The following is a 16,865-nucleotide window of genomic DNA, read 5'->3' on the forward strand; positions in this document are numbered from 1 at the left end:
AAAAGAGTAAAATGTTAGGCTATTTATAAGCATCAATAAATTTAAATGAGAAAAATCTGAGAAGCTGCTTATTGGTACTCTGGATACAAAGCTGAGGTAAACATTTCTTAGGAGTTACTGCACATAGAATATTTGCTCAGTCTGCCTAAATGTATCAGGCCCAATTCTCAAAGGAAGTGTTTCCATTTGATGCAGATGTAACTCTGGTACTAGAGCAAAGCCATGAATCAGGACTACCAAAAATACTGGCATCCATTACCCTCCAGCTCAAAACTCTCTCCAAGCTGTGAGAGCCCTGAGGACACTCATAAAGCCCTAATGGCCCCAAACAGCCTCACCTGGGAACTCTACCCACACCCACAGACCCAGGAGCTCCATTTAAGCTCTGCCAGGGACCATCAACCCCTTTCTGAATGGTGGTGGTGTTGAAGTGCTGGACCTTGTCCCTGGCCTGCTATAGAGGCCCATGGTCTAAACCTCAATGTGTGGACTGGCCTTGGCCCTGGTGCTATAGACCTGCCCACCAAACCTGATCCTAACCCTGGCCTATGGCTTGGCTTCCCAGCTGAACCTCAGACCTGCCTCATCGCTGCGATACCACCTATGATCTAGACTCTTGGTTGGATCTGGCCACAACCTCCAGGCTTGCCCTGCTCTCCTGTTGGGGGTGGTGGGATGGGCCCTGGCTGGCAAGTTTCTCAGGGCTCTCTGTTTTTTACAGCTCTGAAAAGGTTTACCCAAGTACTTGGTCTGATGCTGGCAAAATTCCTGGTGAACAACTGATGCTTCATTCCTCTAGCTCCTTTACAAATTGTATGACAAAACTTCCTCATATACCACACCTTCTGGAAATAAACTTTGAAAGTACTTTTTAGAAAGAAAACTTCAAAAGTATCAGCACACATCATGGATAATGTAAAATCAGGGTAGAGGCAGGAAGGTCATCTGTGAGCAAGCTAGTGAGTGAGAGGAAGGTGCAGGGCTGGTGAGAGTGAAGGGTGTTTCAAGGAGACAGGAAACAGTGACCGAGGTACTATGAGAGAACAAGGCATCCTGTGGTAAACTCACAGGCACATACATCCCAGACTGCTGCTGAACTGGACGAAGAGGGAAAGGACAAGTAACCTGCAGGCTACAAAAGCAAAGTTAGCCTGCTGTTCTTTCAGAGCTGTTACCAAAATTCAATCCTTCTAGGCTGCTATTATTTCAACTCATTGTAAGTATCATTTTCCATTCTGTAACTGCTTTTTTAGTGCACCCATTGTCTTAATATTGGACGTTTTCTCCTATAATCATGGAAGTATTTTTCACAGTTTTCTGTATTTCTCTGAAACTTCTTATTGGGCATTTATTCCATGTTAAACTTCAGATGAACATGGACTACTAACATTCATAGTCCATCACCAAAAAGTCTACTCAAACTAAACTCTTTTTGTCTATATTCAGTCTCATTGTGTCCTGCCCTGGACTGACCTCTCAGTTCAAGAAAATCAGTAACTGTTATTCACGCTGGGAGAGAGCTATGTAACAGCAGATACAATCTACATTTGGTGGTGATGGCTTTTTGGGTGGGCAATCTATTTTCGGAACACAATTTACAAAATAACAAAATGCTCTCCTCTGTGATGAAATGGTAAATATTCATGGCTCTGAAACAGCAAGAAGTGTTCACATGTTCTGTGATACTGATCCTTTACATTTAAAGTTAAAAAGACCAGGTCCCTGATGATCTGTTAATACATAAATGTGTGATGCAACTTCCCTTCAATGGAATCTCTTCATCTGAAGAAACGCCAGTGTTGGTGTTTAATTAAATCCCTTACTGAAACTCGTCATCAAGGTTACTGAATCTTGTTTTCATCCAACAGCAATATAGGATACTAAATCATCCATACAGAAACATTGAAGTAAGCTGCAAGTAGATGTTAAGAGGAAACATCTCTTGGGATGGATGACTACAGTACTCTGAATTCTTACACCAACAGCAGTCTTCTGCTATCTAGCTTTTTGGCATGCCTTGGGAAACAACATGATGCATCAAAGAGTTGCAGTTTATCTTAATATATTCTAGTTTGATTTAAAGAAATAATTAATTCCTGTTAAAATTCCTAACACACAAATTACAAATTAGAGACATTAGGGTACACATAAAATGAAATCAGAGGCCTGAACTTCACATTCTGAGCTAGTGACAAAATACCCAGCCCAGTGCCAAAGCAGTAGATGGTAAAATCAAAATCTGAGCTGACTTGATCTGCTCAGGGGTTAATATATATATAAACAATAAAAAAACCACCACCCTGAAACCTAACTAAAAGATATTTGAGTTCAAGGTGTATTATATTTATTGAATATAAAACAAAGCCCTTGAAACCTCCTTTCATGTTATGTAGATGCTTAATTCATTTAAGACAGAAAAAAATGAACTCACAGCATCAGTAACATAGTGCTGTGACCTTACTATATTTTGCTCTGAATTCTAGGTCTTGAGGCTGGGCGAGTTACAATTCAAACACACTGCAATCAATTTTCAAGGAGAATCAATTTTCGGGGTCTCAAGGGACAGCAGCACATTGCTTCAGCACAATTCTCTGGCACTACCAGGAGCTCTCAGCTGGCTCGGGAGGGATGCAGCTAAGTGATAGATGAAAGAACCGCTGCAGACCCACAGCCTTGCTAATGGGAATTCTGCTACTGTGCGGTAGTGGAGTTAAAGAGAGAGTAAAAGGAAAGGGAAGAGAAAAACAAGGCAGGTAAAAGAGAAAATGTCCTGTGGAAGCTGGGCGGAAGAAATTAAAACAGACGGTAGAAAAAAGATAACTCACCTCTCCTCACGATTCTGTCCCACACAGACGCGTCCTCCATGTCGAGGGGTTGGATTGCTGCAGGAACGCTGACGAACTTGAAAGCCTATCCCACAAGTGGTACTACAAGGTGACCAAGAAGTCCATGGTGTCCAGCCTCCATTTCTGGTAGAACAAAAAGCTCAGGCTCTGTCATCTGTTATACATAGCGAATGGCTGATTAGGTGTGACTGACAGCAGAATCTGGCCCATTAATATTTCTGTAGAAGTCATTAATACTGCATCGTGTTCCATTTCTTAAAGAATACTGAACTAAAATAAAGGTGCTCTGATCCTTCCAATATTCCATGCTTTGTAATCAGCAGCTGCTAAAATGACCCCATTACACAAGAAGTAAAGTACAAAGATAAGAAGCTATTTAGTTGCTTTCAGTCACCTTATTCTGGGTAAACTTCATCTGCAAACTACCGTAACAAAGTTCTGAAGATAACTTTTAATTACATATTGTTCCAATTATTATTTGTGGGTCTTTTTTTCAGGGAGATTAAAATGTCAAGGTTTGCTTCCTCTTCTGAAAGGAAAGTGATTAAAGCCTGGAGAAAAAGGAGGCTCAGGGGAGACCTTATCATACTCTACAACTATCTGAAAGGAGGTTGTAGCCAGGTGAGGTTGGTCTATTTTCCCAAGTAACAAGCAATAGGACAAGAGCAAATGGCCTCATGTTGCACCAGGGGAGGTTAGATTGGATATTAGGAAAAATTTCTTCACCAAAAGGGTTACCAAGCATTGGAACAGGCTGCCCAGGGAACCAGTTGAGTCACCATGCCTGGAGGTATTTAAAAGACAGATAGATGTGGCACTTAGGGACATAGCTTAGTGATGGACTTGGCAGTCAGTGTTAGGTTAATGGCTGGACTTGATGATTTTAAAGGTATTTTCCAACCTAAATGATTCTATGATTCTAAAACAAGAAGAGTAATAAGGAACAGTCAAAATGCATCAGTTCACAATTTCAGTAGGATCCCCTGATAAGGCGCCAATGCCTTATTTTTGATGTAACAAAAAAAGCTAACAGAATTCATATGCTGTACCCTGCATTTGTTAACTTTTGGAAAGGACGCTCCTTTTTCTGCACAATATACCCTAGGAAAAAAATACTAGACCAAACATTTCAAAAGGAATTTCATACCCTGTCCTAACCAAAAAAATGATGCACTTCAGCAGTTCCCAAAAAAACTTTTGATGACTAGCTTGCACTTTCTGTACTGGTAGAAGACAAACAGAAATCAAGAAAAATAAAACTAAACTATAATGAGTTCTTGAGGTTTCATCATAAAAGAAAAAGTTAAAATAGTGCCTTACTTAATTTTGAAAACACTTTTAAACACTGAAAACTAATTAAATCCAGTAATAAAATGACATAAGATTATTAAAGTAACTTATCACAAATATTACCAATTTAAATTTCACTCATCTTGAGTCCTGTTATTCTAAGGGATATAAGGGTTGATAACACAGAAAAAAGGTTTTTGAAAAAAAAATAAATCTGGTAACACAGACAAAATAAGTTGTCTGTCAGTGCAATGTCTGACTCAATTCATAAAATGAACAAAATATCTTGATATCCATAAATTCTGGGAATTACTAATATAGCAGTGTTAACAGAAGTAAGATGCTCAAATAGTAGTGTAATACTGCCAATGGTAGTATGTGAATCAAGTCCCAAATCATGTTCCAAATTCCCTTCTAAACCTGACAGCCAATAGCTGTTGTTTGATTGTTCAGTATCTCACAGCATGCTTATCTTTTCTACCATTCTCCTGATCTGATGTTATATACTATATTGGTATGTTTTTAATAATTTCCCTAAAATTGACTATTTCCACTTACAGGGCTTCCAGTTATCTTGTGCAGAAGGATAATCAGTTTTATTCACTACCATGATGTGCTTCTGAGGTTTAAATAAAGAAAAAAAAAAAAAAAGCAGAGACAAAAAGGAGAAAGATTCACTGAGAGTAAGCAGAATGCACCTGTATGTAAGTTTCAACTTGCAATTAAAGTACGTATTATGTTTTAAACATGAACTCCTAACGCAGTTCAGAATATGCAATGTTCTGAGTCTCTTTGAAATGATCTGCTTTCACTGTTTTTTCTGGGAGTGGTTACGTGCCTGAGGAAGACAAAAGAGTGGCTAAAGAGCGGCATACAGACTGGCAATAGATCTAGATGCCATGATACAACCAAAAGATACAATGAAAATATTTCTCCCAAGGCAGAATGGGGAAATACAACAGTGACATGAGACCTCCAAAACAGTAGACATTTCTGACTTCCAGAAAAAAAGTTCTGTGACTTACAGAACTGAGAAAAAGTATCCTACTTTGGATATTACCTAGCATTGATTTTTTTTTTTTTTTTCTTTCTGAGCTTTTGTTAAAATTAGCTGAGGACAATATTTGGTACACAGCATTTGAAATCATTACTTGCCATCTGGCTCATTCTCTTTCCCACAAAGTCTGAGAGACACTTTCTAATGTCTCGTTTGCTGTGGCCATCGCTATGAGCTGTTTCATCCACAGAACAGGACCCGTGGACTGCAGGTGAGATTTCAAAGGGTAGGTTCTATTCTGATTCAGTTAAAAACTTTTAAACCATAAACGATAGAACCTGAAATTGTTTTGTGTACCTGGAACAGTTGGCAATCTCCATGGTTGGTCCTTCACACAGCCAGCCTCCACACTGAGGAGCAGGACTGTCACACACACGTGTCCTGCAGAGGCAGGAGCCAACACTGGCACCGTCAGTGTGGGTGCAAGGTTTCCACTGTGACCAGTTTCCAAAATGCCCATCCACTGTCAGATTCCTCACCTAGAAACAAACACAACAGAAAAGCTCACCCGAGGCCTGACAGTTCCTTCATGCAACCTCTTAATTCTGCAGTACATGGAGGTGCAGCCTTCAGCCACCAACAGTAAAAGCCTCCGCTGGAGAGGTATACCTTCCGGACAGCAAGCTCCCCTTATAATTTATGTAGCTGCATAATTCCCACTATCTCCAACCACTCTGGGCCACTGGATGCCACCACTATAGCAGTAACAATAATCACAACTAACCATTACCTTTCGAAACCATACTTGCCTACAGTGATTCAATAGGAAGTATAGTTTCACTTTCCCAGTTATCTTCTGATGACAGTATTCCCTATTTCCTAAAATTTACCTGTGATTAGGAACCTGTATACTGACTGTAAAAAAGCACGTGCAAGAATGCTTGTGGAAATCCAAATGTAGATCAAAAGGCAGCAGAGAACAGTCCAGGGTAACAAAACTGGATGTATTAAATTCAAATCTCCATGATGAGTGTCTTTCTCTGGCAACAGGTTTTTGAAGCACGTGTCATATAGGACCATTTCATAAAAGTGAAATGTGCTTTTAAATATGCCTCTCTAAACACTAGATGTAATTATATGCATAAATCCTAAAAACATCTTCAAAAAGCAGCACCTAACCCTACATGATGAGACAATTTGCTCCTGCTGAAGTCAATTCTCAATACCTTTGGCTGGAAGAGTCAGACTATTCTCATCTTGACTGGAATGTTTCCATCATGAAGCCGTAACACATATTAATAAGAAATCTTTATTGTCCAGCTAATACAAAATGTGCTAATGGAAACTGCAGCAGCCTCCATGGTTACTGGAACTTCTAAAGAAAATGGGGCTGGACATGGGGATTTCAGGTCTCTTAACAAAGACAGGCTTTCATATTATTAACTCTTTTAGCAAGGTGTTAATCTTGACAAATCTGCCATCATAAATGGAAACAATGGCACTTTTTCACTAAAAGGATTATTTTTTGATTGTCACATTTTAACTTTCAGCGAAAAAACCACAACTAACAAGTGCAGGCTAAATAGCATTTAAAGTCACTCAGATAAAAATAAATATGTATTAGTTGAGGTCATGCATATTTTATCAAATGCGTAAGAATGTAACACCAACATTTGCTTATATATTGAAATAGAAACTATAGTTGTAGATTGTCATAAATGGTCTGAAATGGTGTCTCCCTTTGCTGTTTTTAGTATTGTTCATGTTAACAGTGGTGAGGAAAGTATACTTTTCACTAATAATTTGAAGATACAAGAGATTCGATTACAGCACAAGACATGTTTCCACTGCCTTGCTGGGTGCTGGATGATTCGTTCCACTGTGGTAAAGGTTCCATAATTTCACTATTAATTACATTTCTCATGATTTGTTTTTCACACATATAGCTTCTCCACAGAACAGCTATGTGTATATTCTGCCAGCTACAACTGACATAACCATAATTCATCATTTCAAAATTCTGCTGACAGCTGTTTATTGAAAATAACTCACTGACCTTTGCGCATGCAGAGTATACACTGTTGTTTTTCATAAGACAACAGGAAATGCTTACTTCTTGTTAAGTGACAAGTAAACCCATACTCTCTTACACTGCTGGTCTAACAAATCTATAGTCCATAAACCATCAATGGTACGTCCCCAATCCAATTTATGTCAGAGATGTAAAAATGTCCTTACTGCTTTCTATTTCTATGCTGAACCAAAGCATCTTTATTGTTGCACCTACAATTATAAACTAAAGCTACAGTTGTCTATGGTTACCATGATTTATACCAAGTGGCAGGGAAAGTATTCATAAAACTTAGCTGAAAGCTTGAGCTCAGAAGCACGTACTGATGGCAGGTTTCTCTTTCTTGACTTTTTCCCATACTCCTGTAAAGATCATCCCACTGCAGTCTCTGCTGTTCCCCATGACTAACCTGCTCTGTCTCTCTAGGAATATCTCCCTTCCACAAGCAATATCAAACAATTTCATCATAGGACTATAAGAAAGCACAATGTACTGATGAGGGGCCTTTTTAGCCCTCAGCAGAACCTATGCCCATTAAAATTTCACCACCTGACACGCCTCAAAGGGAAAATCACAATCAAGCAGACAATATGGCTGTACTTTCCTGGCACTGCTACACTCTGCTTTCCCTCTCTACCACACTGTTTTTGTCACCTTTCCCTTCTGCAGATGTCTCTAGTCACTTCTTCTTTCCTAATGTTCTCCAAATATCAATCTTCTTTGTCTCACTACACCCACCTTGTCTTCCTGGCTTGTGCCTCTGCACTCTGAGTCAAGGTCACATCTTCAGTGACCCAGTCCTTAAATCTGCCACGAGCTCTTTGGTTTGAGATTACTTTGTACAGAATTCAGTGGCTCTGGACTATTTCCTGAGGCTGCTAATAAATTCAGGTAAGATCCCATACTATACTCTTTCCCTGCATGCAGTTGTGAAAATAAAGCCATTCATGTTGCACACTTATGTAAAAAACCCCACACCAAACCAAACTTTTTTAAAAATTATTTTTACTTTCCTTGTAAAAGCTCTTAGATAATGTCAGACAGTGTATTTTTAAGTGATGGATTGCAAGTGGTCCCAATGGAAAATATTTTGACAAAACAATGAACCTTCATTACCATAAAAAATATTGGATGAATAATAGAGATATCTGACCAACTGGAAGAAGCTCGAAGTAGATATATGTGCCATAGCATTAATTACTATCTATATTCATGTACAGTTGGCCTACTCATGCCAACTGAAACAATAACCTAAAAAAAACAAGTTAAGAATTAAATCAAAGCAAGATAACAAAAATAACAACATTTGTCACAAATGATCTTCATAGTTCAGAGAGATGGTAACTCAGATGCTCAGCTACCTCTCATAGCCCCCTCCCTGCTCTATCATGACATGGCAATAAATATTCAGATATATGAATAATTCCCTAGGAAATAATTTCTCAAGAGCAACTGGTCACACTTAATTTTTGGGTAAACTAGTGTGTAAACAGGCTCTGATCTAACGGAGAGAAGAAACTGGTCATGCTCTCATCTGACAAATATTCTATAGTGTTAAAAAGATCAGTGTAGTTTGACTAACAATTTACTAACAATTAAAATATTGGAACCAATTGGAACCAAAAGAGTGAGGGTAGAAGGTTTCTTATATTCTGTTATGTTCTGCCTGCAACTATCATAAATGTATGTAGCAAATGTCAAGGATGCACATAGCTCAGTTGCCTACAAAATGAAAATTGTTACACCTTGGCTTATATATCCTGTGAATGCAGCACATAAAAATGCTATAAAAACAAATATTTGAAAGCCTTGCTAAGCAAAATTGTAATCAATTGCAGTTTGCTAGAATACAGCGTTATTTTAAAGGAAAGTTTCTATGAAGTCTTCAAATTTGTTCCATAATGTGTTACTTAGAGTTCAGGGGTTTAAGACAGCAAAGTGGTAAAACCACGCTTTTCAATTCAGACAGTTAATTCTAAAATTTCCCTGATATTATGCAACCTCAATCTGCTCAACTCCAAAATTCCTTTACAGGCTCGCTAAATCTTTTCATCTCTGATATGCAGTATAAGTGTCACAGCTGTGGATGAATTTCTGAGCAATCCTTTGGTGCTCCCCTGCTTTGACTAGGCTGTCATATCCTACGCAACCCTCATATAATAGATACTAAATAATTTTTTTTTCCAGTTGAATGGAATAGAATTGAATTCTGCTTTCTAAACCATTCCTCCCTCCCCTCCACCCCCTCTTGGCCTCATGTTTTGTATCTACGAAAGAAAATAAGGGCTAATGCCCGAATTCAAAGACTAAGCAGCAGGCAGACTGCTCATGCAAATATCAACCAACCAACCCATTCCAGTAATCCCTCCTAATGCAGCAAGCCAACTAGGCCACCAGTAAACCCTCCTCAGAAACCAAATTTAGCCTGTGGGATTACCGCAGGGAGATGTGATATAGTCCATATATTTGCAAATGAATATACTGTACAGTGCATCTAGTTACTTGCCAATCAGGGAGGCAAGGACTGCACTAGTGACTGAATCCAGACTTTCTGTGAGACAATGGCTATGTCTGTATCAGCAAGTGGTATGCACATAAACTGCAAATCTGGAAAATAAAACAGTTGGTGTTGAAGACTTGACACATACACCATACGTATTTTGTGAGCTTTACTTTGGACTTGCTCTGGACCTGGATCAAATGCCAAGTAGCTAGAGCACATTTTTGGTTTAATTTCATCTGAAAGTAATGTGGCTGGTGTGCTTCAGGACCACTTTGTGAATGTGAACCAAAGAATAGCAGATGGGAAAAATCAGAGTATTTGACCCAAAGTTGCTCCTGATTGGAGCTAAAATGCTAATACAGATAAATCCAATGCAAGCCTTTTTATTAGGCCACTTTGTTGTTTGTTTTTTATTATATTAAATTTATTCAAAATAATTTTTAAAGAGAGGTGTTAAGCCACTGTAAATATTAACACTAAGTTTATTATAATTATCACTCCTGTCATTTATGTGGGTGAGACTTAACTCATACAATTCACCCTTCCAATTCATGGACTTTGAAAGATATTATATGGCCTTTTATATTAGCGATAATGATCCTAAAAGAAAAGATTATATCACCAGTGAATTTTTTTCAAAGTATAAAATGGGAGAAAAATCCTGCAGAGAAAAACATATATCTGGAATCTTAGTGAACATTTTCATTCAAAGTGGGAGCACAGACATTACAGGTAAAAAGCAACTACCCTTTGAAAGTACTATAAATAATTTGATCATATTATATAAATTGTTTGATAAGAAATAGAAAAGAAACTAAATGTCCTGTAAAAAAAGATGGGAAAGCCTGAAGAAAATGGCATTAAATACAGTTTTCTGAGCTTGAAAAATCTATGCCAGCTCATTTTCATGAAACTCACATAGAATCAAAAGTTTTAAGAGATAAATGAATATATTTGGACTTACTGGACACACAGTAATGCTTTGCTCCCATTGACTCATGCTCAGACTTTCTTCCAGCGTTGTGCATTTCTTCATCACCATGTCCCAGCCACAGTAAGGGTCTTGGGATCCAATGCATGCACTGTGGATGAAAACCAATCAGAAAGCAGAAACATTTATCTTCATCTGCATTGGCCAAAGACCTCTAAATAACTATGTGGCATCTCTTCATATTTCATAGGCCTAAAACAGATAGTGAAATTGATCCCTGTTGTGGTATGGCACAGATGAAATGAAAAAACAGAAGAGAAATTAATTTGAATGCCTACACAAAGCCATGATTTCTTTTAAGTGCATAGCTGAATTTCTGGCTGCATGCATGGTATGTTGTCAAGATTGATTATTGTACTTAATTACTAGAGAATTACAGCATTTCATAAAAAATGTATGTTGTCTTCTCCAAGTAAAGAAGGTTTCAGGAGTTACAGTTGTTAGCCTTTTCTATCAGTTTTGGAATTACAGTTATCGTCTTTGTCAGAAATCAGACAACAATGTCTTTGAAAATTAATTAGAAAACCCTCTTGATTTGTTTTCTGCAGTGTTATAGAATCTCTGGAAGTAAGTTCAAAGGGGTGCTGGTGCTGCCATCACACCGCTTACATATGGCATGCTGCCCTAGACATTCCCTCCTCTGAGTGGCACACAAGAAGGAAAAAAGAAGGTTAGAGAGAAGTATGGTAGTCCAGCTTCCTGCAGACTCTGAAAGACCCACTGTACAAAACTAGAAGATCTTTTCTCTATTAAATGTCAGCTTTCTCTTGCTACTGATAGGTCAAGCATTAGCAGTGCAGGCAAGAGGTCTGCAGCTTCATAGCTAAAGATACATAAGAAAGGAGGTGGAAGTCCCATCACAGTGAAGCATAATATAATTAACACTTGTAAAAATACCTATAAATTACATGTAAAATTAATAAATCCAAGCATTTTGTCTAGATTATAAAAAACGCTAGACTGATCATTGCTATTCAATAGGCATTATCATTCCCTCTTTGTCTGTCCACATCACATCTGTCCAGTGAAGGACCACAAAAATGATTAAGACACTGGAGCATCTTTCACATGAGGAGAGGTTGAGAGAGCTGGGACTATCCAGACTGGAGAAGAGAAGGCTCAGAGGGGATCTCATCAATATGTACAAATGCCTGAAGGGAGGGTGCAAAGAAGAGGGAGCCAGGCTCTTTTCAGTGGTGCCCAGTCACAGGACAAGAGGCAATGGGCACAAACTGAAACACAGGGAGTTTCATCTGACCATCAGGAAACACTTTTTTACTGTGAGGGTGATATTCAAAAGCCATCTGGACATGGTCCTGGGCAACTGACCCTGCCTGAGCAGGGGGTTGCACCGGGTGACCTCCAAAGGCCCCTGCCAACCTCTGCCCTTCTGTAATCCTCTCCTCATAAATCCTGTGTTTTATTCATATTTCTATTTATTGCTGGCATTCCTCATGTAGGTCCATGCTAACATCAGACAAAATGCAGACTTACTAATTCCCTAGTATGCTATTCCATAATACCATCACAGAGGATTCTTAGTGCTTACAAATTTCAAAGAATTAGTTTCTACAGTACACTTGACAATGTGGATTTCCAGTACTATGTGTGAGGATAGTTCCCATCTACAAAATGGGCACAGAGTAAGAGACATCATAGCCAAAAGTCCCTAGGTACCCCTACTGAGGTCGCCAGTTCAAAGATAAAGCTTTTGGTTTAGGGGATTCAGTGTTCAGAAGAGAGTTCCCACTGATGGCTCTTACAGCTGTGAGCACTTAGCATTTTTGCAATGCAGGCTGCATGTGTTTCTATTTAACTATCTAGAAAGTGAGGAGGACAATTAATGCAAATTATGGACAGTTTTAAGTGTCTTGGTCTCCCAGTGTTTGCAAGACAAAATGTTTAGTGTTCTCCTTCAGAGTATCTCTGATAAAACACATGTTTTATGAAAAAAGAACACAAAACAAAATTAAAGACTGACGTAATGCATAATTGGCAACATTAGCTGTGCTATTTCTCAAAGTAGAAGTGCCCACTTTTCCAACTTCACCATTCCTTTATGTTAAGTGTTAATATTTTTAAATGCACTTATTATGCTTTGGACACTTTTTTAAAAAAAATAAAATATTTTAGAAGTCAGTATCCTTGCACTTAAAACCACAGTCCCTCTTTCCTAGCAGTAACCTGATCTTTCTCCCACTCTGCTCTTAAACTCCATTTCCTCTTTTGCTTTTGTTTCCACGTTACTTTCCACCCAGGGAAATCAAAATGGCTTGCACCTTTCATTATAAGTCACTTAGAAGTCATAAGTAGTTATAAGCATATTTCAACTGTTCTTATAAATTCCTGGTATCAGAACAGATCCTAGTTTCATGGAAAGAATAAAGTTTAAAAAATGCTCAAAAGTTCTTGCACTGCTGGGACAAAGCATGTTCAATCACTCCGTGGACACTGAACATGGCCATTTCAGTAAGTGACCAGGTTTGGAGAGCGCTGCAGCAAGATAAAATGAGGTGAATCTTTTCAGAATTTAGTTAAGAAGGTCCACTGAGCATATGAAAACTATGATTTCAAAAAGTTAATAACTCAGCTAATGTCATGCAGATGACAAGAAGCTAAGTCTGAAGTACTTCTTACAAAAATAAGAGGCATTAACAGTCTTCAATAATTATTTTTTTCTTTAGACTACAATACATAAATTAATCCTGGAAACATATGAACTATTCCAAACAAAGCAACAGGAAATTTTGCCTGAGAAGTATTCCTCACATAAGAACCTCTAGTTTTGCCTTCTTTTTTAATTTATAATGTTCTAATTGATTATCCCAGTCATTATTATATCTAAGCTTCATAGAAGCTTTTCATCAGAAAAATCATACCACAAAAGTGTAGTTGAGTATCATCAGCCGCCTTCTGTCATTTCAGTCTACCATGCCAGATATATTCATAAACTGAGGCAGCACCTGGCTTAAATAGCTGCCCTGTTTTCAGGTATTGGCATTCTACTCCCTGCCTCACATCTCAGAGGATTCTCTTATTTAATTCTTTCAGATCACTTGCTTAGATCACCAATATCTCTGAAAAGTGGACAGATTTTCTTTTAAATTAAGAGCAGAGGTAATATGTGGGTAAATTTTTATCTGTATTTGCTTAATTATGTCACCTTTTAAAACCATTTTCCTTCCTTTGAGGAATAATTTAATTTGTGAATAACAGCAGCTAATTATTTTGATCTGCTATGCTTAGATAAACAAAAGAAGCAAATAACAAAATAAGTTTACAGATAGAAAATGAGGATAGAATAAAGCATGTAAGTATGAAAATATCAGAACTTCTATTTGAAATGTGAAATTTAAAGGGAGTATGTGTCCTTACTGTCCCTCATGAATGAAAATGTCATATTCTTTTAACTTTTTTTTAATGAATCTCTTTCCCAAGAGACAACAGTAAGAGGAACAGCTTCAGTGTATACATGAAATAACAAAAGAAATTGTACAAAACGGCTATTAAATTCAGGTAAGTAAGGAAAGTAAAAAATTAGATACCACTACACATCTTTATCACTTTCTCCTCCCAAATGTCTGTCTAAATTAAAGCCATTTTAGATACTACTGTTGAAAAAATAGATAAATTTTAAAATTAGTATTAGGTCTTTCAGTTGACAGAGCCCGTTCAGAAAGAGACACTGGAAGTAGCAGAGCTGGGTAATATATTAGCCATCTTGTCTCTGGAAGTCTACTTTACATCTCAATTTCACCAGAGATGAAAATGAACATTTTGTCTGTTACTCCCAGTAGGCACCAGCCCACATCTCTGAGACTTCACATGGTTTGTCCCAGCACTGCTAAAAAAGGTAATTTTGTGCAAGAAGGAAATTCAGGAATAAAGGTGAATTGTTTCATTCCAAGACTCTTGATGCCACTTACCCTGTCAAGTCAGCACTCTCTACAAAAACATTCAACAGCTTTTGGTTTCTACTGATTGATTGTATTTTTTCCTCTATGTTGTCATTTCACATTTTTTACCAAATGTAAATGATTAGGTAGTTCAGTATCTCTCCTGCAAGGCATTCATTTTGCTGGGATGGATTTTGACTGACTAGTAAGAGAACTGTAAGTCACCTCATCCTAAAGCAAGCCAGCAATAGCAGGTCATTTTCTTCAGCTATTTTATAATTATCACCAAGCAGGCTAGCAAAACTGCTCTACTTCGGTTACATTTGAGATGGTTTACTCAGACAGAAAATGAGGCAGAAATGAACACCATTCAGAGCAAAATATATAAAAAAACCCATACAGTTTTAGCCTAAAAAGAACTCATTATGTGTGCTTCACAGAACAAAACCCCCTTAAGATTAAAAGCTATATCCTGATACTATTGATTTCAAAGAGATTTTAAAATTCCTTTCAGGGGAAGAATATATTCCCATATCGATATACATTCTAAGTGCTAATCAAGTGTCCTCTTGAGCTGTAATAGTTTATTCAGAAAATATATAAACACAAGAGGTGCATCTTCCGAGACTGTTCAATGAAATAGTTTTCTGTCTTTACCTATACAGCATTTTGAAGAACAGAAGTATTTCGGTCTCCTGACCCTTGCAATCGTTTCTACTGAGATAGCCATGCCTACCTAGTTCCAATTACTGTCAACTGTGATCTGGACACTTTGTATACCAGGAACTGAACTGGGGTCACCATCTTATTTCACAGAAGCCAGATTCCTCGCTGCAAATTTGAACAGACAACTGAAGATAAAAGCATGTCTCATGTTCCAAATGCACTGTGCTATGCATTTCTGAATGAATACATAAATCTAATACTAGACTTCTGTACAAAGGTACCTATCAGTTTCCATTACTACTGGTTTTGTAGATATATATACATATATATGTGTGTGTGTGCAATGACGAATGGGGATCTAAAGATATAGATGAATGCTGCAGAAGAACATAAATGGTAGGCACACAATTTATAAAGTCCTAAGAGCTCAAACTAAGATGTGTGCCAAATATTCAGAATCCCGCTTAACCCTTGCCTGTACCGTTAAGAAAAATCAAATCCTTTAATCATCTCAGTCACTCTGTGTGGACTACTGTTGTTTTCTCTTACTTGAACTTCTGTAAGACAATAAAAATCCATCTACGTACGATTCGATCTTGCAACATGCACTGACAATACTAGCCCTAAATCTACAAGCTCCTCCCTTCAAATCCAGAATCAGGAATTTATGTATAATTTGTTTAGTGAAGTTGTTTATAACATACAATTCTCTGAATATTGGTGCTTCCCAGTGGCTTTACTTGGAACAAATGTGAAAGACAACTTTCAGAGCATGCTCTCTACAAAAGAATGTTGTTGCTATTCCTTGTAAAGAAATAATATCTGAGGTCCTCATCCATGTCAATCAGCCAAGACAGAGCTTCCAGCTCTCTGCTTAAGAGGTGGGAGCCTGGAAATGCTGGGACCACCAGGTGCAGCTAGGGTTTTCAAAGACCTTTTGATGGGCTGAAACTAGAGCCTGCAAATCAGTGGTTTGCAAATAGGTTTTGAAAACCTGAGCTACCTAAGTGGCAAGGCAACCCAAGAGCAATAGATTTTGGGGATTTTCCCACAAGTTTATGTGTTGCTAGACCAGAACAGCAATAATAGCAATTGCCCAGGCTGGACACATTTGTTTCCATATGGCATCCCCATGTCTTTAAAAGACCTGTGCATCTTTAGCGGATATAAATGTAAACGGAGCACACAACGGCCATATCCTTTTAGTCAGCTGTAACCTAGGTTCTTTGGAACATAAATGTTGAAGTTAACTTTATACTAGAATATGAAGCAATTATAAAGAGAGCAGGCCCAGATTTAAGATGTACAACTTGACTCCTTAAAAGGACTAACCGGACAGCAGCTATCTCAACATTTTGAGGGCACTGTTACCTCTCATTCCAGAAGTGACTGTAGATACCTCCACTGGCCTTACAACACGTTATGAGGACCAGATGGCCTTTCAAGCCACTCAGTTTGGGCTTGTAGACCAGAGCATCAAAACTCCTTTCCTGGAATCCTGCCCACAGTTCAGACTACTGCATCAAGAGTGGTCTCTCTCTCTTTCATACATTTAGGTCAACAGTGGACTCCAAACTCAGATGTCAATTTTCTGCAGAACTTCAA

General features: G+C 38.1%; 1 protein-coding gene across 15 annotated transcripts in view; it reads right to left on the reverse strand.

The window, feature by feature from the left end:
* Positions 1-16,865, reverse strand: part of SEMA5A (semaphorin 5A) — a 353,459-nt gene that overhangs the window by 81,446 nt on the left and 255,148 nt on the right. For all 15 annotated transcript variants that reach the window (XM_075744800.1, XM_075744790.1, XM_075744785.1 and 12 more), the window contains 3 exons: positions 10,672-10,789; positions 5,491-5,672; positions 2,826-2,969 (listed from right to left, as the gene is read on the reverse strand). In XM_075744800.1, the coding sequence (XP_075600915.1) occupies positions 2,826-2,969; positions 5,491-5,672; positions 10,672-10,789 (444 nt within the window). The remainder of the gene's footprint in view (positions 1-2,825; positions 2,970-5,490; positions 5,673-10,671; positions 10,790-16,865) is intronic.

This window comes from Balearica regulorum, chromosome 2 (genome assembly GCF_011004875.1).
Source record: "Balearica regulorum gibbericeps isolate bBalReg1 chromosome 2, bBalReg1.pri, whole genome shotgun sequence".
Classification (NCBI taxonomy): domain Eukaryota; kingdom Metazoa; phylum Chordata; class Aves; order Gruiformes; family Gruidae; genus Balearica; species Balearica regulorum.